Below are 21,751 nucleotides of genomic sequence, written 5' to 3' on the forward strand. Positions count from 1 at the left end.
GACAGCACTATTTTTATATAAGAATACAGAATAAAATTTAGAAAGTCAATGGAAAAAATAAACCAAAAATATTGGTCCTAGAAGACTGCTGTCTCATTTTATGATGCATGCAGGCATGCCTAATATTAACTTATAAATCTGATTCTTACATGACATTAACCGATGTTTTAATACTCTTTGCAATAACTTTTGCTAGATTCTGTACAAAATAACATTATACACAGTACAAACCTCCTTCATTGACTGGATACAGTCATTACCATTGAGAATGACACCATCACCTAGTCACACTGCTGGTTGGACACCTGACATTTCTGACATTATCCACACAAAGATCCTGGCCATCAGCTCATTAAGGGTAAAGGCCACAGGGTACAGACAGGCAAGGGGGAAAGAAAAGTTCTTAGGTGTCCTAAGGCTAAGGCCTAGAGGGATAGTCAACTTCATGAATTTCATGAATTCATGAAATGCACTCCTGGATCAAGAAAAATAAAAAAGACAGTTTCCTCCCACACGGGGGCGCTGCGCGTGGACTGATTCAGGACAAGGACCTGGGCTTGGTCCCGCACAGGCTGCTGTCTAGGCTGCTGTCGGCAGGCTCCTCCACCCAGGGACCTGTCACCTTCATCAGCTGCCCTGGACAATCTCCTCTCTGGCTGCTGAGAGGACGAGGATGAGCTGGGTCAGCACCAACCCACCCCTGCTGCTGGGACACCAGTGCAAAGGGCCCGGCCAGCTGTGAGTGCTCTGCACAAGCAGGGCCCCACGGAGGCAGCGGGAGTGTTCAGAGACCAACACTGCTGCACAGCTACTGTGACCAGTGTGTCCAATACTAAGAAACAGACCCCACAACTGAAAGTGCTTGAAGAACTCCCCCCAACCCGCCCCAAAGCTGCCATAAGTCCTACAAATCTTAAAGGTGTGCACTAACATTTTCGCCAAATGGTTCATACAGAACTTCCGGAGAAACAAGCTCTCACCTCACCTGCGCTGTGCATGACCTTTACACACACACTGAATTCTTTTGCCTGGGATGTCTTTCCTTCCTTTTTTTTAAAGAAACAAAAAACAGGACTAGGAGACTAGGCTTCTTGTTAGAAGTGCCACTTTTAAAATTAATTTCCTCAAAATAACCCAATTTGCTTAAATGAAATTAAAACATTCTGTATTGGACTAAATGGGACTAAATCTGTCATTCATACCCAGGGGGTGTACGATATTATATAATTAATGGCATTCTAGCTCTGTCAGTGATTTTTAAACTTAATTAAAATGGACTAAATCTTTTAAAAGAGAAACTTCCATGACTGCCACTGGTGAGAAATTATTTTCATTAAGCTATGTAAATATGTATGAATCTAAAATTAGAAAATGCTGTCCGCAGAGTTTAGAAGAGCTCTAAAGTCAAAATAAATATACAAACTAAATACTAACAACATTACAAAACAGAATGTATATTATCAACATAAATTTAATATGATGGCCATTACTTTACAAAACTAGTGTGATGCTTAAAGTGTAAATATGGTGCTGAGGGCGCCGAGGGGGCTTGACACCTGCTGCACACCGCATGGTGGCTCTGGCAGCTAGAGGCCCCTGCGCAGGGCCCGCTCGGTGCCGCTGGCCACAGGTGACGGCACTGCGTCTCCGCACAGGGGCAGCGAGGCTCCCGGGCGCCGAGGCACTCTGCTGGGAGGGCATCGTCTGGCTGATGCAGAACTTACTCAGGAAACGTTCAGGTCGGACTCAGAAACCATGATGCACATGTGGCAGCCCTAAGAACCCAGCTCTGACTTTCTGTCCGGTGTGGCCCACTGTGGGCACGGGCCTTTCCCTCCCACCACCACAAAGGTGCCGGAGAGAACCGGAAAGGTGTCCATTTACAAAGCGACAATGGTGGGCAGGCTTCGACACGCAGAAGACGGCAAGGGGCGGGAGGCATGGCAGGTGACAGTCTCAGTGCACACGGGGGGCCGAAGTCTCAAATCTGCTGGGGGCCTCAGCCACGCTCCACACCAGGTGCTGGGCATGGAGAGATGGCAGGAGGCCATTTACTGAACTGCTGAGTCCCTAAGCTTGTCCCCATCCTGTGAAGTGAGAGCATGCGGCTCCTCCCCTTCCTGCTGCCCACCCAAATGCCAGCTGCCAGGAGGGACGAGTTCCCATCACCTCCAGGCCTCCTCTCCAAAATGATAAATCTGGGTAGAAAAGGCTTCAAGGTTCAAACCCTTGGGGTCCCTAAAGAAATGACCAAGCACAGGGAAGCCCTCCAGGTGAAAAGCCCACCTGCTCACGGAACTGCCTGTTGGCACCAAGGTGGCTGCATCTTAGACATGAACCAGCAGCTCAGGCTCTGCAGATGGTGAAAAGAAAATACCAGAACAAGGAAGCTGGAGGGAAGAGGCACAGCGCATCGCCAAAACATCAAAGACACGACAGTTCATGTCCTCAGGGAGCTAATATTGTTCTAAGTGAGCACGGCCCTGCGTGAAGCTGGTGAGCCTCCCGGCAGCCCCGGCCCGTGCTAGGGCGCAGGGTGCCGTCACGTGCAGCGGGCTTTGGGGGGAGCGGCATGCCACTACCCACTGCCCTCTACCCACTACCCTCTACCCACTACCCACTACCCTCTACCCACTGCCCTCTACCCACTACCCTCTACCCACTACCTACTACCCTCTACCCCACTACCCACTGCCCTCTACCCACTACCCTCTACCCACTACCTACTACCCTCTACCCACTACCCACTGCCCTCTACCCACTACCGTCTACCCACTACCCTCTACCCACTGCCCTCTACCCTCTACCCACTACCCACTACCCACTACCCTCTTCTACCCACTGCCCTCTACCCACTACCTCTACCCTCTACCCACTACCCTCTACCCACTACCCACTGCCCTCTACCCACTACCCACTACCCTCTACCCACTACCTACTACCCTCTACCCACTACCCACTGCCCTCTACCCACCACCCTCTACCCACTACCCACTGCCCTCTACCCTCTACCCACTACCCACTACCCTCTACCCACTGCCCTCTACCCACTACCCTCTACCCACTACCTACTACCCTCTACCCCACTACCCACTGCCCTCTACCCACCACCCTCTACCCACTACCCACTGCCCTCTACCCTCTACCCACTACCCACTACCCTCTACCCACTGCCCTCTACCCTCTACCCACTACCCACTACCCACTGCCCTCTACCCACTACCGTCTACCCACTACCCTCTACCCACTGCCCTCTACCCTCTACCCACTACCCTCTTCTACCCACTGCCCTCTACCCACTACCTCTACCCTCTACCCACTACCCTCTACCCACTACCCACTGCCCTCTACCCACTACCCACTACCCTCTACCCACTACCTACTACCCTCTACCCACTACCCACTGCCCTCTACCCACCACCCTCTACCCACTACCCACTGCCCTCTACCCACTACCCACTACCCTCAACCCACTACCCACTGCCCTCTACCCACTACCCTCTACCCACTACCCACTGCCCTCTACCCACTACCCACTACCCTCTACCCACTACCCACTGCCCTCTACCCACTACCGAGAAAGGGAAAACAGGCAAGTGTGCTTTGAAATTCAAATGGTGGAAATAAATTTAAAACTCAGCACCTCTTAGAGCAAAAACACAAAGAGGTGGACGAGAGGAAAGAGAAGATAATCAGAGGGTCAGGTTAGGTGGCGCGTCATCCAGGTCACAAGCTCCAGAAAGGCGAGAGACAAGGAAATGACGCAAACATCAAAGAAGCCCGGGAGCCCCGGCCGATGCGGGCCGCTGAGCGCCGGACCTGCCCCGGCGGCCTCCGGGACAACCGTGACACAAGGACAAGAGGAGGCTCTCAAGTCCTCCACGGAGAGCCAACAGGTCCCACACCAAAGGGCTCGGAGCGCATCAGACGGGATGCAGGAAAAGGGCGGCTGGAATGCAGCCATCCTCGAGATTCTGAGGAAAAGGGGCCCCCGGGTGGCTCAGCGGCTGAGCGTCCGTCCGTCCGGCTCCAGCTCCGGGTCCCATGTCAGGCTCTTTGCGTCCAGCCCGCTTCTCCCTCTGCCTGTGTCTCTGCCTCTCTCTGTGTCATGCATAAATACAATCTTAAAAAAGATAATTCTGAGAAAAAATAATTTTCAATCTATGATTCTACACAAAGCCAAATTTTCAATTGCGTTTAAGAGAGGAGTAAAGATGTTCTGGAACATGCAAAAACCACAACCAAAGCCCCCTTCTCAGGAAACCACTGGAAGATGCAAGTTGGCAAATGAGAATAAACCAAGGCAAAGGAAGATGGGGGACGTGACAGCCCAACACTGGCGAGGACAGTCCCAGGACTGGAGCCAGGAGCCCCGCAGAGCCGCAGGCCCCGCGGGGAGACGTCGTCACTGGGGGAGAGGAGGGCTAGAGGGACTCACAGGCGGGGACACCGCACTGGACACAGAACCGAGCTGTGGACCCGCGAGGCAATCATTAGCTCCGGGAAATGAAGCCCGCGTGGAAAAGAAAACGTCCTCTTCAGTTAGTAACCGACACTATCCGCACAGTCAGCAGGAGACGCCCCACAGGATGCTCTCAACTCTCTTTCCTTTTTTTTTTTTTTTTTTTTTGCAGGAAAGGCAGGGGTGCACGTGGGTAGAAGGTGATGTGAGCAAAAAAGCTAAATCATCAGTTGCCATAACAGGAAGTCAGTACTTACTGTTCAAAATAAACCCAGGAAAGAGCCGTTAGCAGGAGAGGGCCCAGTCAGGGGCCCCGAGGAAGCTTCTGGGCTGGGTGGGCAGGTGGGGAGAGGCGCGGGAGGGCAGAAGGAGCAGGAACAGGACATGTGGAGGGGAAGGGGCCCAGAGGGAGACTGTCGTCAACAAGCCGGAGACCATGAAGCCACGTTCACGTGCCCGCAGCCTGGCGGGGCCTAGGGGGGCTGGCGACATGGGGGAGCAGGGCCCCCACCCTGGGAAGGTGCGTGGCGGGGGGCGGCGTGGGCAGTCGGGGAGGGTGGGGCGCACGAGAGGCGGGTGAGCACCCAGGTTCACAAGTGGTCTCATCAGATGGCAGCTCTTCATTTCATCAAGGAAACGCAGGACTGCCACAGTATCGGTGCCCGGGTGAGATCCGAGGGCAGCAGCTGATTCTCAACGTGCAGCGACGTACTCAGTGACCGCTGTAAGCGGGCGGCTGCCCGGGACCCTGGGGAACAGAGCACGGAGTCCTGGCGCCCGGGCGGACATCTCAGTGAGTGGAGTCACTATGAATGAACCCCTTGAGCAGAGCTTCTGGAACGCTCGGGCAGGCAGATGGGGAGACAAGGTTTGGGTCCTGCCAGGAGCAGGACGACGGGGGCCGAGACACAGACTGAGCAAGGGGTGGCACGGAGTCAGGCCTCGGGGCCGGGGGAGGCGGCCAGCAGTAGCCGCGGGTCCGGGTGTGTGTCTGAGTACACAGGTGCTTGCTGGATTAGTCTTGCACTTTCCCAAACCTCTAAGCTTTTCAAAACAAAACATGCAAGTGTGAACATTTCATTTCCTCCACGTCCGTCGATCTGTACTGCCACTGCCCTGTGTCCAAAGTGACCGTCATCTCAGGCTGAATTACCGGGCAGCCTCCCGCCTAGCTTGCTCCACTCCCTCCCACGCCCGTGGGAGCTCCAGCTGCCCAAGGCAGAGAAGGAACCTTCTCAAAGGCATGAATCGGACCATCACCCTGCTTAATGGCCTAGCAATACACAAGTGTCAGCACTCCTCCGTTTACCAAATAGTACACAGAATCAGAACTTACTACCCAAATTGTTGAGTCATTGTCAAAACAAAATGAAACCACAACAATGACAGGGAAGATACAGTTTCCAGCTATTTCATTTTTTCTCTCCTCTCTTCAGGTAGTTCAAGTTGTGGAGGATTACTTAAATGCAACCTCCTGGCCAGAGACCTGTCTGTCCTTGGTAAGGAATGCAGCTCTGCTGACCCCAACAGCAGCAGCAGGACGTCGGGGAGACCCAGACCTGTGCACGCTCCTCCTGAGACCACCGGCCCCTTCCTGACCTTCTCACCTCACTGCCGGCACTGCGTGAAAAAGTCCCAGAAAATGGTCACGATGAAAGCCAATCTTCTTTTCCCCCTTAAGGTCTCATCAACACCCCATCCCAGGCTAGTAAGGATCTCGAACAGTGCTCATCCTCTTCAGCTGTCAGCCAAGGCAAGTGAAAACCACCACACACCCGCCCAAATTGCTGTTCCAAGTGTCACAGGATGGGGAACAACAGGAACTCACACACTGCTTGTGGCAGAAAAACTGCACAAGCCCTTGGAAGACTGTTTGGCAGCGTCTGCCAAGGCTCAGCAACCACACATCAAGGACCCAGAAACCCCACACCAGACACACAGCCGCCAGCAACACAGGCGCTTAGTGCTACAGCACCTACAGAGGCACATTCACACAACAACCAACCAGAATGTCCAGTAGAAAGAGGCACACATGGTGGAGCATTCATAGGGTGACACCACACAGCAATGAAAGCAGGCAGATTTTGGCCACACCAAGCAAAAGAGATTAGTCTCACAAAGAAAATACTACAGAGCACTTACGGTGTGATCCCATTTATATCAAGTCCAAAAGCAGGGGAACTGAATCCACAGTGCAAGTATGGCCAAGGGTAGGTGGGTGCTTTTCCGATCTGGCTCCCAGGCACCCGGGACTGTGCACTCCATGCTTGTGTGTTTTCATCGGCAGCCAACCTCATCGTACCTCCCCTACATCCTGTTTACTGGTGTCCACCTTCTCCCAGGCTCTCATCCTGGGCTTCCCAGGAGCTGACTCAAAAGCCGGCCCTCCCCCGCCTGGGCCTCCAATCACGGAGCTGTCCAGCAGCCTTCCCTAGAAGAGGGGTCTGCTCTCGCTCTCCCGCCTCCATGGCCCTCCACAGGTGCTCCCAGACCACCTGGCAACCACCTCTTCACCCCTCGTCCTTGCCTACACTTCCTGCGCACCAGTCCCCTGCCTCACCGTTAGTGATTCTGCCTATTTCACTCAAAAACAGAAGCACCCAGAACAGATCCTTCACATAGTTGTGCCACCAGGAGGGTCCTGCCCCACCTGGGCTCTTCGAGGATTCGGCTCGGAAGACAACCTTCATGCTATGACACCATCCATTTTCGCCCTCTAACAGATAGATTAGTCCTAATTTCACATAGACATGCTGTAATCTCTCATCTTAAAGAAAAAAAAAAGCTGACCTCCACTTCATCCTCTTAAAACAAAGCTGGACAGTGCTATGGTCTCACAGTCTCCACCTCCTTCCTTCCCACCCTTTCTGGAGCTCACTCTAAGGCGTGTCTGCCTCCACCATTCAGCAAGATCACCTGCTTCAACCCACCCAGGTCCTTTCTTACTGTCACCAAATCCATTCTCTCCTCTATCTCTGAACTCTGTAAGAGGTGTATCAAGGGCACTGACCACACTATTTACCTTATGCTCCATAGTACCTGTTAGAGTGGCATGCGTATATATTATAGGAACTCCGAACTATAACACAGATAATTAATCCAGTGACACAAGGCTTTGGGAAAATCACACTAAAAAATTACTGACTATATTCAGATTTATGAGTACTATCTACTCTCCAAGGACAAAAAGTCTACTGAGAATGTCAGATAAATAGAGAATTTCTACTTATTATGGTGAATACAATGATAGAGCACTCTGAAATGTAAATTACACATTTACATAAAAAATTTTCTACTAGCAGACACAAATAAATGTGCATGTATATATATGAATGTATATATTTACATATATAAACACACACAGATATTGCATTTTTAACTATCTGTTCAAAGCAGATCACCAAAGGCAAGAGTTCTCTTTCAGAAACCAGACATGAACTAACAGAAGTGAATTAAGCCTTCACCAAACATAAAAAATGGAAAACCTGTAAGAGATACAGTAGGGTTCTAAACCAGACACACTATAATCTCAAAAGCAACTAAAACAGTTTCTCCAAATTATGAGTAGACTGGATAAAATGGCACAACAGAAGGATCTGAATATCATTTTCTAGTCAATCACTAAAAAAACAGTTTGTGGCAGATTATCTAAATAAAATGGAAAAATCAGAAAGGACAACTGAAAGTCATTTTTTCTGCTACCAGAATAAACAGTATTTTAGTAAAAGGAAGAATAACTGTATCTTAGGAATGAATACAAGGATGGTTTAACATCTCAGGATAAACCAACACAATAATATACCATGTTAATAGAATTAAAAGACAAAAAAAAAAAAAAATCACATGGTTATCTCATCTGTAGACAAAGCACTTGACAAAATCTAGCACCCGATCATGATAAAAGCGCTCATACACTAAGAACAGAAGGGACCTTCTTCAACTTGATAAAGAGCACCTACAAAAAAAAAAAATCCACAGCTAACATCACACTTTGAGGGAGAGAGAGAGAGGCAGAGACAGTCAGAGGGATAAGCAGGCTCCATGCAGGGAGCCTGATGCAGGACTCGATCCTGGGACCCCAGGATCACGCCCTGGGCTGATCACGCCCGCTAAACCGCTGAGCCATCCAGGGATCCCCTAACATCACACTTAATGGTGAAAATGTGGATGCTTTCCCCATAAGATCAGGAAGACAAGGATGTTTACCCTGAACATTTCTGGGAAGCTTTCTCCTGAAGGTTCCAGCCAGAGTAATTAGGCAAGGAAAACGAATGGCATCCAGATTGAAAAGGAATAAGCAAAACTTTCTCTGTTTGCAGATGGCATGATTTTATATGTAGAAAGTCCTACATACAACTATCAGAGCTAATAAACAAGTGTTGTGAGGACACAGGACACAAGAACAAACACAAAGATCAACTGTATTTCTATACACCAGCAATGAATAATCCAGAAATGAAATTAAGAAAATGATTCCATTTACAGTATCCTCCTAAAGTGCTTAGAAGTAAGTTTAACCAAAGGATTGCAAGATTTATAAATGAAGAATCGCAAAAACATTGTTTAAAGAAATTAAAGAAAACCTAAATAAATGGAAAGACACTACATTCATGGACTAGAAGACTTCATGTGAAGATGGAAGTACCTGACTTACAGAGTATAGGCAACACCCCTAGAAAACTCCAGCAGTATTCCCTACTCTCCCACCTCCCAGCAGACTGACAAACTAAATCTTAAAATGCATGTGGGATTATAAAGGACCCAGAATAGCCAAAAGAATTTTTAAAAAGAGCAAAATTGGGGCACCTAGGTAGCTCACCTAGGGTTAAGTGTCTGCCTTCAGTTCAGGTCATGATATCAGGGTCCTGGGATGGACACTGGGGCGTCCCTGCTCAGCGGGGAGCCTGCTTCTCTCTCCCTGTGCTTGCCACTCCCCCTGCTTATGTGCTCTGTCAAACAAATAAAATCTTAAAAAATAAAAAAAAAAGCTTCTCCTTCAAGAAAAAAAAAAAAAAGTACCACAAAGTTGGAAGACCCACACTTCTTGATCTCAAAATTTACTGCAAAGCTACAATAATTAAGACAGTGTGGTACTGGCATAAAGACAGACATACAGACGAAGGGGAAGGAATTCAGAGTCCACACAGATATCTTTGCATCTATGGCCAATTCATTTTCAACAATAGTGCCAAGACAACTCAAGGGGGGAAAACAGCATTTTAAACAAATGGTGCTTAAGACAACTAAATATCCACATGCAAAAGAAAGTCACTGGACCCTTACCTAATGCCACACACCAAATTAACTCAAAATGGGTCTAAGACCTATATATAAGAGTTAAATCTATAAGACTCTCAGAAGAACACAGGAGCAAATCTTTATGATCTTGGATTAGGCAATGGTTTCTTAGATAAGACACCCAAAAGCACTGCAGACAGAAGAAAAAAACAGATAAACTGGATATCATCTAAACTGAAAATTCTTGTGCATCTAAGGACACTCACTGAGAGTGAAAAAACAATGCAGAGTGAGAAGAAATATTTGCAAATCGTGTACCAAGTAAGGGTCTAGCATCCAGAATATATAAAGAACTCAATAATTTTTTTTTAAAAAGGGCCAACTAAAAAATGGGCAAAGGACTTAAATAGACATTTCTTCCAAAGAGATTATACGAATGTTGGAATGTTGAATGAGCACAGGTAAAGATGAGATATCATTAGTCTCTAGGGAAATGCAAATCAAAAGCACAATGGGATAGCACTGCGTGTCTGTATTACAATGGCTAAAACAAAACAAAACCCACAACTGCTTGCAAGGTCATAGAGAACCTGGAACCTCATACTTTGCTGGTGGGATCTTTTTTTTTTTTCTAAAGATTTTATTTACTTATTCATGAGAGACACAGAGAGGCAGAGAGAGAGAGAGAGAGGCAGAGACAGGAGAAGCAGGCTCCATGCAAGGAGCCCGATATGGGACTCGATCCCGGGGCTCTGGGTTCATGCCCTGAGCCAAAGGCAGACTTGGACCAAGTCACCGGAAGGGCCCTCAACTTGTAACATTTCTCAACTGTATTCTGAAAGTAGACCAGACTATTTTCAGGTTTTTTTCCTATGCACACAAAAACCTAAGAATTGTTCAACAAAACACTATTTTTAATCCCATTTCACTTAAAGCAAAAGAGCCTTTATTTCTCTTGCCTACTTCTCTTAAGCATATGCGCATAAGGTAGGGAAGACCACAGAGGACCAGGAAAATCAGTGTTTGCACCATTCTCCAACTACAAGTCTTTCTCAGACCAACATCGGTGGACTTCAAAACTTAGGAAACCATGTTTCACTTCTGTTGTTAAAGCCCATCAGAGATTTAACCACTCTTCAAGGAAAATCTGATTCATACAGAATATTCCATGCTCTCTTCCCTACCCTACCCTAGAAAATGTGAAGTTCTTGTCCCTAAAGGCCATCACAGAACATGCTCCCCTCTCCTGCAGATAAAGCTGAGTACCGGGAAGGGCCATCAGGAGGAGACTGCTTACTCTCAGACTCCTTCAGGAAACAGCCACCCCAGGGACCCTGCACAAGTCTGAGCCAAGGCAAGTCAAAGCACTCCAGAACTACCAAAGACAGGCCAGTGTCTTTGTAACACAGTAACACAATCATCAAAGTACTTACTGGATTCTTTCGAAGAAAATTAAAAATACGCACTTTCCAAATGAACATCTTGCCCGCAAAATGATTCCAGCCCACCTCCATACATTGCAGCTAGGGTAACTTTAATTTTTTATGCACAATTGTGATTGTGTGATTTCCCTTCTTAACATGCATCAGGTGAACTCCCAACTGGCCTTAGATCAAAAGATCAAAATCCTCACTCTATTCTCCTCTTTGCTTTCTATAGTCTGATCACCCAGGCCTTAATTCCTCAAACTGGTCCTGTTTCAAGCCCTCCCTCCATGGTCTATACTCTGCCAGGACAGCTCCTCCTACCCCTCAGCCCTGTCCATATTTGTCCATATTTGTCCGTCCTTCACACCGGAGCCCAAGGTTCCACTGTCTAGGGAAGCCTGCTGACTCTTTCTGGAACCCTCATCACAATGGCAACTTAGTTGCTTATGTCTCTGGACCATGTGTGTCTTGGTGCTTCTGCTCATGGTATGCTAGTAGCATGGACGCACACATGGTCGCACACCCGCAGAACTGGACGCACCAATAACAAAAGAACGAGGAGCTTGGAGTTCATTTGTTAACCCTGCTTGCTCACCGGCTGTCAGCAGAACTCCTCCCGTTGCAAACCCAGCCAGGTACCACAAAACCATTCCTTGGTATTTCACACTCAAACTAGCAAGAAGACAATGACTAGCATTTTTGTCGTTTATGTAAAAAAAGGCCATTATTTTGAGAAATTGGTACCAAAAGGGGAAGAATCCCTGAGTTTGGGAAATGATCTTTAAACCTAGCCTATCATATTAGAAAAACAAGGCTGCTATCATTTCTCTCCTTATCAGCCTTCTTTTTTTTTTTTTTTTTTTTTAATTTTTAGTAAGCTCTATGCGTCCCACATGGGGCCTGAACTCACAACTCTAAGATCAAAAGCCAATGTTCCACCCATGGAGCCAACCAGATGCCCCCTTATGTGCCATCTTTTATTAGTATCTGTTAGGCGCAGGCATAGCCCTGAGATGCTTCCTTATAAAACTAAATCAACATTTCTGTATATTTCAACACATGTGGAAGAACTCACAAATATTTCTAAATTAAAGAAACGTTAAAATAGGTAAGATTATCAAGTAAGTGATATATTTACGAGGTAAATGATACAAGAAGTCAAAGTTTTACCACATTTTAAGCAAACAATGGTTACTTACCATTGTAATTTTAGAAAAATTGTAGCAAGTTATTTCTGACCAGTAAGTTCATTCAGTGCATATAAATAATTCCATTTCCAAATAGCTTTTGAAGAATATATTCTCTGAGAATAAAATATTTAAAAGTTCAATGACTAAAAATAAAAAAAAATTAGAAATGTACAATTTCCTACTTCAACAAACCCACATTTAATTCTGCCATAAAATGGAATGAAATCCTGATCCATTCAAGAGAATGAAAGGATAAACTACATACCAGGAGAGAATATTTGCAAAAGATACAGCTGATAAAGGACTGTTATCCAAAATATACTAAGAACTCTTAAAATCAACAATAGAGGGACGCCTGGGTGGCTTGGCGGTTGAGCATCTGCCTTCGGCTCAGGGTGTGATCCCAGAGTCCCGGGATCAAGTCCTGCATCAGGCTCCCTGCGTGGAGCCTGCTTCTCCCTCTGCCTGTGTCTCTGCCTCTCTGAGTCTCTCATGAATAAATAAAATCTTAAAAAAAAAAAAATCAACAATAAGAAAACAGCCCAATTACACAATGGGCAAAAACCTTAACAGACCTTTCATCAAACAAGATATACAAAAGACAAATCAGCATATGAAAGAAAAGATGCTCCACATTACATCCTCGGGAGATGCAAATGAAAACAAGATACCACTATACGCTTATTAGAATGGCAAAAATCCAAATCACTGACACCACCAAATGCTGGTAAAGATGTGGAGCAACAGAAACTCTCATTCACTGCTGGTGGGAATGCAAAGTGGTGCAGGAACTTTGCAAGAAAGTTTGGTCATTTCTGAAACTAAACATTCTCTTGCCATACGATTCAGCAATTGTGCTCCTTGGCATTTACCCAAAGGAGCTGAAAATTTATGTCTATATGAAAACCTGCGCACAAATGTCTATAGCAATTTTATCCATAATAATTTTTAAAATTTGGAAGCAACCAAGATGGTCATTCTTCAGAATGTGAACTGTGGGTCCATCCAGACATTGGAATATTATTATTCAGAACTAAAAAGAAATGAGCCATCAAGCCATGAAAAAATATGAAAGAACCTTAAATGCATATAATGAAGCGAAAGAAACCAGAATGAAAAGGCTGTGTGACCCTGACAACATGACACCCTGGCAAAGGTAAAACTTTGCAGACCGTGAATACATGGGTGGTTGTAGGGGTGAGTGGAGGAGAGGAACAGTCAGAGCAGGGAGGACTTTCAGGGCAGAGAAACTGCTCTGCAGGATATTATAAGATGGACACGAGCCATTAGACATTTGCCCAGCCCAGGGAATGTTTACCACCCAGAGTGAACCATACTGTAAACAGGTTGATAACGACTCTGGGCAATAATGATGTATCAGTGTTGGCTCTCTGGTTGTACCAAATGTACCATCTGGTGGGGGATGCTGATAGCGGAGGAGGCTGAGGGGGAGGACGGGGGTATGAGGCAAATCTTTGTCGTTTCCTCTTAAGTTTATAGTGAACCTAAAACTGCTCTAATAAAATTTTAAATTTTGCTATATACTACAACACAGACAGACCTTAAAAACATTATGCACAGTGAGATAAGCTAAATACAAATGGACAAATGTTGTATAACTCTACTTATATGAGGCCCCTACTATAGACAGGGATTTCCATAGAAACGGAAAGCAGAATAGAGATTATTGGGGCCTAAGGAAGGGGAAAATGGGGAGCTGTTATTTAATGGGGACAGAGTTTTTCTTCAGACGAAGTTTTAGGTACACGGAGTGCTGATGGTCACACAACATTGTGACTGTAATTAATATCACTGAATTACATGCTTACAAATATTGGTTAAAATGACCAATATTAAACTCTGAATAGTTTACTACAATTAAAAAAAATTCCCAGACCTCACAAGAATGTCCACTCTCACCACTTTTATTCAACACAGTACTGGAAGTCTTAGCCACAGCAATTAGACAACATAAAGAAAAAGGCGGCATCCAAATGGTAAGAAGTGATGGAGATGACATGATACTATATATAGAAAGTCCTAAAGAATCCACTAAAAAAAAATACTAGACCTGATAAATGAGTTCAGTAAAATCACAGGGTACAAAATCAACAGAAGAAATCTGTGGCATTCCTATATACTAACAACGAAGTGGCAGAAAGTGAAATTAAGAAAACAATCCCATTTACAACTGTACCAAAACCAATAAAATATCAGGAATAAACTGACAAAGAGGTGAATAACCTGTCCTCTGAAAACTATTAAACACTGATGAAAGAAATGAGATGACGCAAAGAAATGAAAAGACATTCCATGCTCATGGGTTGAAAGAATATTGGCAAAATGTCTATATAGCCCAAGGCAATCTACACATTTAATGTAATCTCTATCAAAATAACACCAGCATTTTTCACAGAGCTGGAACAAACAATCCTAAAATTTGTACGGGGCCATGAAAGACCTTGAATAGCCAAAACAATCTTGAAAAACAAAACTGGAGGTATCACAATCCCAGACTTCAAGTTAAATCACAGAGAGGCAGTCATCAAGACAGCATGGTACTAGCATAAAAGCCGACACAGGGAAAAAAAAAAAAAAAAGCCGACACAGGGATCAATGAACAGAATAGAAAACCCAGAAATAAACCCACAACTACCTGGCCAATTGATCTTCAACAAAGCAGGTAAAAATAGCCAATGGAAAAGACAGTCTCTTCAACAGATAGTGTTGGGAAAGCTGGTCACATCCTGAAGAATGAACCTGGACCACCTCCTTATACCACCCACAGAAATAAACTCAAAAAGGATTAAAGGCCTAAATGTGAGATTGGAAACCGTAAAAATCCTGGAAGAGAGCACAGGCAGTGATGTCTCTGACCTCGGCCACAGCAACTTCCTCCTAGACATGTCTCCTGAGGCAAGGGAAACAAAAGCAAAATGAACTATTTATTTAGAACTTCATCAAAATAAAACAAAACAACCACTTCTGCACAGCAAAGGAAACAACCAACAAAAATAAAAGTCATTCTATGGAACTGGAGAAGATATCTGCAAATGATATATCTGATAAAGGTTTAATATTCAAAATCTATAAAGAACTTACAGGGACACCAGGGTGGCTCAGCGGCTGAGTGCCTGTCTTCAGCCTGGGATGTGATCCTGGGGGGGGTCCTGGGATCGAGTCTCACATCGGGCTCCCTGCATGGAGCCTGCTTCTCCCTCTGCCTGTGTCTGCCTCTCTCTCTCTCTGTGTCTCTCATGAATAAATAAATAAAATCTTTTTTTTTTTTTTTTAAAGAGAGAGAACTTACACAACACCCAAAAAACAATCTAGTTAAAAAATGGGCATAAGACATGAGCAGGTATTTCTCTAAACAAGACATCCAGATGCCAACTGACATGAAAAGATGTAGATGCTCTACATCCTCCTCATCAAGCAAACACAAATCAAAACCACAATGAGACATCACCTCACACCTGTCTGAATGGCTAGAATATAAAACATGAGAAACAACATCAAGAAGGATGTGGAGAAAAAGGAACCCTTATGCACTGTTGGTAGGAATGCAAACTGGTGCAGTAACAGTGGATAGCAGTATGGAGGATCCTCAACAAGTTGAAAATAGACTACCCTATTATCCAGTAATCGCACTACTGGGTATTTATACCCAAAATACAAAAACACCAATTCGAAGGGATACATGCACCCTGATGTTTATATCAGTATTATCTACAATAGCCAAAGTGTCCACAGATAAATGAATGGATAAAGAAGATATGGTATATATACAATGGAGTGTTACTCAGCCATCAAAAAGAATGAAATCTTGCCATTGACAATAACATGGATGGAGCTAGAGTATTATGCTAAGCAAAATAAGTCAGTCAGAGAAAGACAAATACTATCATATAATCTCATTCATATATAGAATTTAAGAAACAAAACAAGCCAGCAAAGGAAAAATAGAGGCAAACCAAAGAAACAGACTCTTAACTAGAGAGAATTGATGGTTACCAGAGGGGAGGTGGGTAGATGGGGGGAAAAGAGTGAAAACAGGTGATGGGGATTAAAAAAAATAAACTCAGGGGGAGCCTGGGTAGCTCAGTTGGTTAAGTGTCTGACTCTTGATTTCCACTTGGGTCATGGTGTCAGGGTGGGTGAGATTAAACTCCGAGTTGGGCTCTGCACTGGGCATGGAGCCTGCTTAAGATTCCCTCTCCCTCTGCCCCTAACCCTCAACTACTAAATAAATAAATAAATAAATAAATAAATAAATAAATAAATAAATAAATAAAATAAGCTTAAAATATTAACATAGCAATCAGATAGAGCTTTCATTGAAAAACAAAGTCCCAGTCCTCGGGGTGCCTGGGGGGCTCGGTTGGTGAAGTGTCTGCCTTCTGCTCCTGGAATCCAGCCCTGTAATCCGGCTCCCTGGTCACCAGGGAGTCTACTTCTTCCTCTCCTTCTGTCTCTCCCCCTCCCCTGTTCATGCTCACGCTCTCAGATAAAATCTTAAAAAAAAAAAAAAAAAAAAATCCCAGTCCACAAAAGCAAAGTCCAAAGCCACATTAGCCTGAGCGTTCTGTATTTTTCTCTAGGTCAAATGAAATGAAAAGATGCTACCCCAGAAGCCAGTCTCGAGGCAGTGGCAAGCCAGCCGGCCCTCCACCAGGACACCACAGGCCCTCATGGCCAGCAACCCCACAGCTAATAGGGATTTCTAAAGCAACAATTTACATTACTATTTTACCTATTGATGCATACTTTTCCCTGAAGCTATTTTAAAGAGTACACCGAAAGTCCCTAAGCGGTTAATTTCATAAATCAAAGTCAATCCTTCCTTTGACTACTGAATTCCACTATTCCTCAGTGAACATTAACTGAGAATGGTTCAACTCTCTCGGCCTCACAAATTCCCAGTTGTGATCACGGCTGCACACCTCAACTTCCCCCGGCTCTGCGGCAAAGCAGGGCAAGAATACTTGGTAACCCCCACTCCTCCCAGGGCTCTCAGACATTTCCAATGCCTTCAATACGGGACACACACATCCTTTCCGGTACCATAAAGTCAAAACCTAAGAAACGCGCCCTCTAACGCTCCATCGGATCCCTGAGGTCTGAGGAGAGCTGGACGAGCAGCAGGAGCAGTGGGGTGGAGGCGGGCAGCCTTCGCCTGAAGAAAAGCTGTGAAAGGGGAACGGTGCGTCCGCTCTGGTACCAGTTCCCAGGTCGGGGTAGTCCAGATGCCATTTCATGGCCGAGCTGCAGCTGGTGAGGGAAGGGGACGCAGGCAGGCCGTCAGGTTCTAACGGGGTACTCTGTCCTGGGAGACCGCACTTCTCCAAGCTGGATCAAGCCAGACGGGCCCAAGACGGTGGGTGTCAGGACGGGACCCCTGACCAAACTAGGAAGAAAAGGTACAAACCCCCTTCCAAGGAATCCGCGCCCCCAAGTGACGAACACTTCTCCCCCTAGGTAACAACTGTCCATAAAAGACAGAAAGCCAACCGTCAAGTCACACAGCACCCTGTCTCCCTAGAGCTCCGGTCTCTCGCAGGGAGCTCCCATCTCCAGAGCGGGCTCTCCCTTTAGCGGACTTTCCTGCCCGGGTGGCTCTCCCGCTTGGCTGCCCTGCTGCGTCCATCCTTAAACTTCTCAGGACAAGACCAGGAACCTCTGGCAAGTCCTTTGGGGCAGGCTGGGACGAGGTCCCACGGCCTGGGGTCTCCCCAGCTCATCGGGCAACAGAGAGGTGCTAGCACTGGAACTGGGGATTAATGAAAAGAACTTCAACGTGAACTCTAACTTTTACTTCTTAAAAAAATCTGAAGCAAATAAGACCAGATATTGAGAACATGACTGTTTATTATTATCGTATCATGTCAGTAATATGCAGATTATTACTTTGTTTAAAGGAAACTTAGAGTTTATCAAAACATGAAGTGGCAAACAGTTTAGTCCGAAGATTTGATATATTTCTCCTACAGGGACACCCAAGTGGCTCAGCAGTTGAGCATCTGCTTTCAGCTCAGAGCATGATCCGGTCTGGGGATCGAGTCCTGCGTCGAGCCTGCACAGAGCCTGCCTCTTCCTCTGCCTGTGTCTCTGCCTCTCTCTCTGTCTCTCATGAATAAATAAAATCTTAAAAAAAAAACCTTTCTCTACATGTAAGGTGTATCCTTAAAACAATGCTATCATGACATTTCTTTAGAACATGCAGGCATGGATGCGTGGGTGGCTCAGCAGTTGAGCGCCTGCCTCCGGCTCAGGGCGTGATCCCAGGATCGAGTCCCATATCGGGCTCCTTGCAGGGAGCCTGCTTCTCCCTCTGCCGAGGTCTCTCTCTGTGTGTCTCTCATGAATAAACAAAATCTTAAAACAAAACAAAACAAAACAAAGAAAAACATGCAGGCAGACGGTTTACTGCAAAGGGCAGAAGCAAAGCTAGACGCAGCCCCGGCCGTTTTATGAAGTCAGGTGTGCTGAAGAGCGCAGTGACGCACAAGAGGCACTGAAGCCCCCACCCCCCCCACCTTCCAATAATTATTAGCTGGGTTATTGTTTTGCTCTGTTTGAAATCTAGTTAATGATACTAGTGCTTTTGAGTGGGTAAGCTTTTACAGATACCTGTTTTGTCATGGGAGATGCCAGGAGCAGAACTATGAGAAGCCAGTGACTGTGTTTAGGGAGTGACAGGCCGCCGGGACGGCAGGTGCTCCGGAGCAGCAGTGAGGGAACTCTCCCGCATTCAGTTCTTAGAAAGCTAGTCTTTTCCTTTTCTTAATGGCCCTTTTCTCCTTACCATCACGGAACACGATGCACCGCTGGTGTGAAAGGTGTCACAATACGGAAGTGTACGGTGTAAAGGCTGACGCCGTTTGTGGGTGTACATGGGAGCCCTTGCTCTCCACAGGCACCCACCAAGTACCGCTGGGTAGGTCACCTCCACACCTACGCATTCACGACAATCCGTTTTACACCGAGTGCTGCTCTGCCAGAGGCTGCTGTTTTTAACTCCCTGCGTCACATGCTGTTTTCCGACCCCTTTAATGCACAACATGGGTGTACCATAATGCTTTTAATCACTTTACTACTTCAGGCATTGAAGTTTTTCCAGATGTTTGATCGCTGCAGTGCACAGCTCTGTAAACACACGCTCCTGCAGTGTTCAGACACTTGTGCAAGTGGAATCATGGGGTTGCAGCCTGGCTTTCCGTTTAACAGATACACGCTAAACTGCCCTCCAGAAAAGGAGCATAGAGATACTCCTTCCAGAAATGTGAAACAAAAGTAAAACTTCGTTACTACCTTAATTAAAATTTCCTCGCTGATTAATGACATTTCTTTGGTGATTTATATTAACTTTTACTTATCCGTTTTAAAAAAATGAATTACACGCCTATAGGTAAGATTAAAGATGAAGAGCTTTCATCTGCTTTTTTCACCCCAAATTTCCTAATTCTTGTCTGGAACTTGCTACCTTTGGGGCAAGTATGAGGACTCACTGAGAACTCACAATTCATTAAAACACGTCCAAGGGGACAAAGTTGTACATGGTATTGTGCAAAGTATAGAAAAAGATAAATGTACATTCATACAACTGCATCTCTATTTTAGGTATAGTTTTCTGATGGAGATCACACAGGCCACAGTTCATTCCACACTGAGCCCAAAGCCCTGACCAGGATTTCTGTTTTCAGGGTTGGTCCCTGCCGTGGAGCTCTGAACTCCACCCTTCCTGCCCCACCTATCGTTCCCCTTCTAAACCATCACTGACCCACACATGGATCTGACTTCCATTAATTTCCAACAGCAGCAATAGCAACAAAAAATCCCCATGTAAAAGACACATGTTTAGCAGCCATAACTGAACTCTGGGTAGGAGAGTATATGAATGGGGGGGTGGGGGGAGGGTCAAAAGAATTAAAATTCAAGGTTTATAATAAAAATATTTATAGATTAATATTTATAATGTATAAAGAGCTTTTAAAAATTGATTTTTAAAAGGCTCAGCAGAAAAAGGGATAAACAATATGATCTAACAATTCACAGAAGAAACAAATCTAAAAAAATCTTCATTGCTAACTTATAAAGAAACATGAATTACTGCAGCATTAGATTTGCAATGAAGGCAGCTAACATGAAAAAGAATGACATCCCTAAGTCAGTGAATGGGGTAAGAAGTTCTGGGGAAAGTATAAGTTGGCATCGTCTTTGGGAGGGCAATTTGGCAGCATCAAGACATAAACGATGGGCTTTGCCAATGTGTCCATTCCTAGGAATCTAACCACAGAAAATGCCTGCATGGGCACATGAGGAGCCAGACTATTTACTGCGGCATCTTTAGTAACAGCAAAAACTGGAAACCACTGAGAATAGTTAAACAGATGAGATAATCTGTACAAGGAAACAATATGCAGCCATCAAAAGGGACCAAATAGAGCTATGCAACAGGACAGCATGGTTAAAAATATTTAAGTATGGGTTTTGGACACAGAACACCTGGACTGGATGGATCCTGACTCTAGCACCCACTAGCTCTGTGAGCAAAGTGGGCAAAGGGACTTAATATTCCCAAGAGTCAGTTTTCTCATTTATAAAACAAAGGCAACAGTAGCACTTATATCTCAAGGGGTTGCTGCAACAAATGAAGTATATACATTTCAGCAGAAAGCCTGGATCGCTGTAAGATCTTAAAGTACATACTAAGAATGCAAAGAAGTCACAAAAACAATATTTTTATCAGAATTCACATTTTGTGAAAAATTTTAAAAACTGCTTATGTACAAACTGAGTTTTAAAATAGAAACAAATAAATGTGTAGGAAATGGTCTAAAAATACACACACACCATTAAGAGTAGTTACCTCTGGGGAGGATTCCTGGACAGCAGTGAAGAGGAAATTCCACTTTTACTCTTTACACATCCACATCATTAGATTTTCTTTAAATATTGAACGCTCTGCTTTTATACTGATGCAAAAACAATAAAATCCAGTAAAGATGAGAGAGGACAGTTAATCTTGAAATCTGCCCTGATATTCCTAATGCTTATAGCTCGCTTTAAAGCAGCAGTTTTCAAAATGTTGCTCTGTGGATCCCTGGAGGGGGGACATCCCCAGGAACCTTCCAGAGGTCCCTGAGATCAAAATAAAATGTGTTGCCATCTGCACAGATGACCAAAAACAAGGGCGACGGAAGCTGCTGGCGCCTGCGCTTGCTTCGGTGGGAGGCGGACTGCGCACACATGCAGGGGAGCGAAAGCGAGCAAGCCAGTCTTACCTACGAATGGCCTTGATACACAGTCGAACTCCTTAATTTTACTCAATCCCAACCCTTTGGTAGGAGTTTTTTAATATTCTTTGTGGTGAAATGGACCACAAATGGAACTTTGCATAAATCAATCTGCTCCAGTTCCAATATAGGGAGCGG

The 21,751-nt window shown here is 45.3% G+C and overlaps 1 protein-coding gene across 5 annotated transcripts in view; it reads right to left on the reverse strand.

The window, feature by feature from the left end:
* The window catches only part of PPP2R2D (protein phosphatase 2 regulatory subunit Bdelta), a 48,546-nt gene that overhangs the window by 19,735 nt on the left and 7,060 nt on the right, over nt 1-21,751 (reverse strand). Inside the window, exon 1 of one of the 5 annotated variants that reach the window (XM_072804844.1) lies at nt 6,605-6,728. The exons of the other annotated variants lie outside the window; for them this stretch is intronic. Coding sequence (XP_072660945.1) covers nt 6,605-6,617 — 13 coding nt within the window. The 5' untranslated portion in view covers nt 6,618-6,728. Of the gene's footprint in view, nt 1-6,604; nt 6,729-21,751 lie in introns of those variants that run through there. 5 annotated transcript variants of the gene reach the window in all.

The sequence above is a fragment of the Canis lupus genome, chromosome 29 (genome assembly GCF_048164855.1).
Source record: "Canis lupus baileyi chromosome 29, mCanLup2.hap1, whole genome shotgun sequence".
NCBI classification, from domain to species: domain Eukaryota; kingdom Metazoa; phylum Chordata; class Mammalia; order Carnivora; family Canidae; genus Canis; species Canis lupus.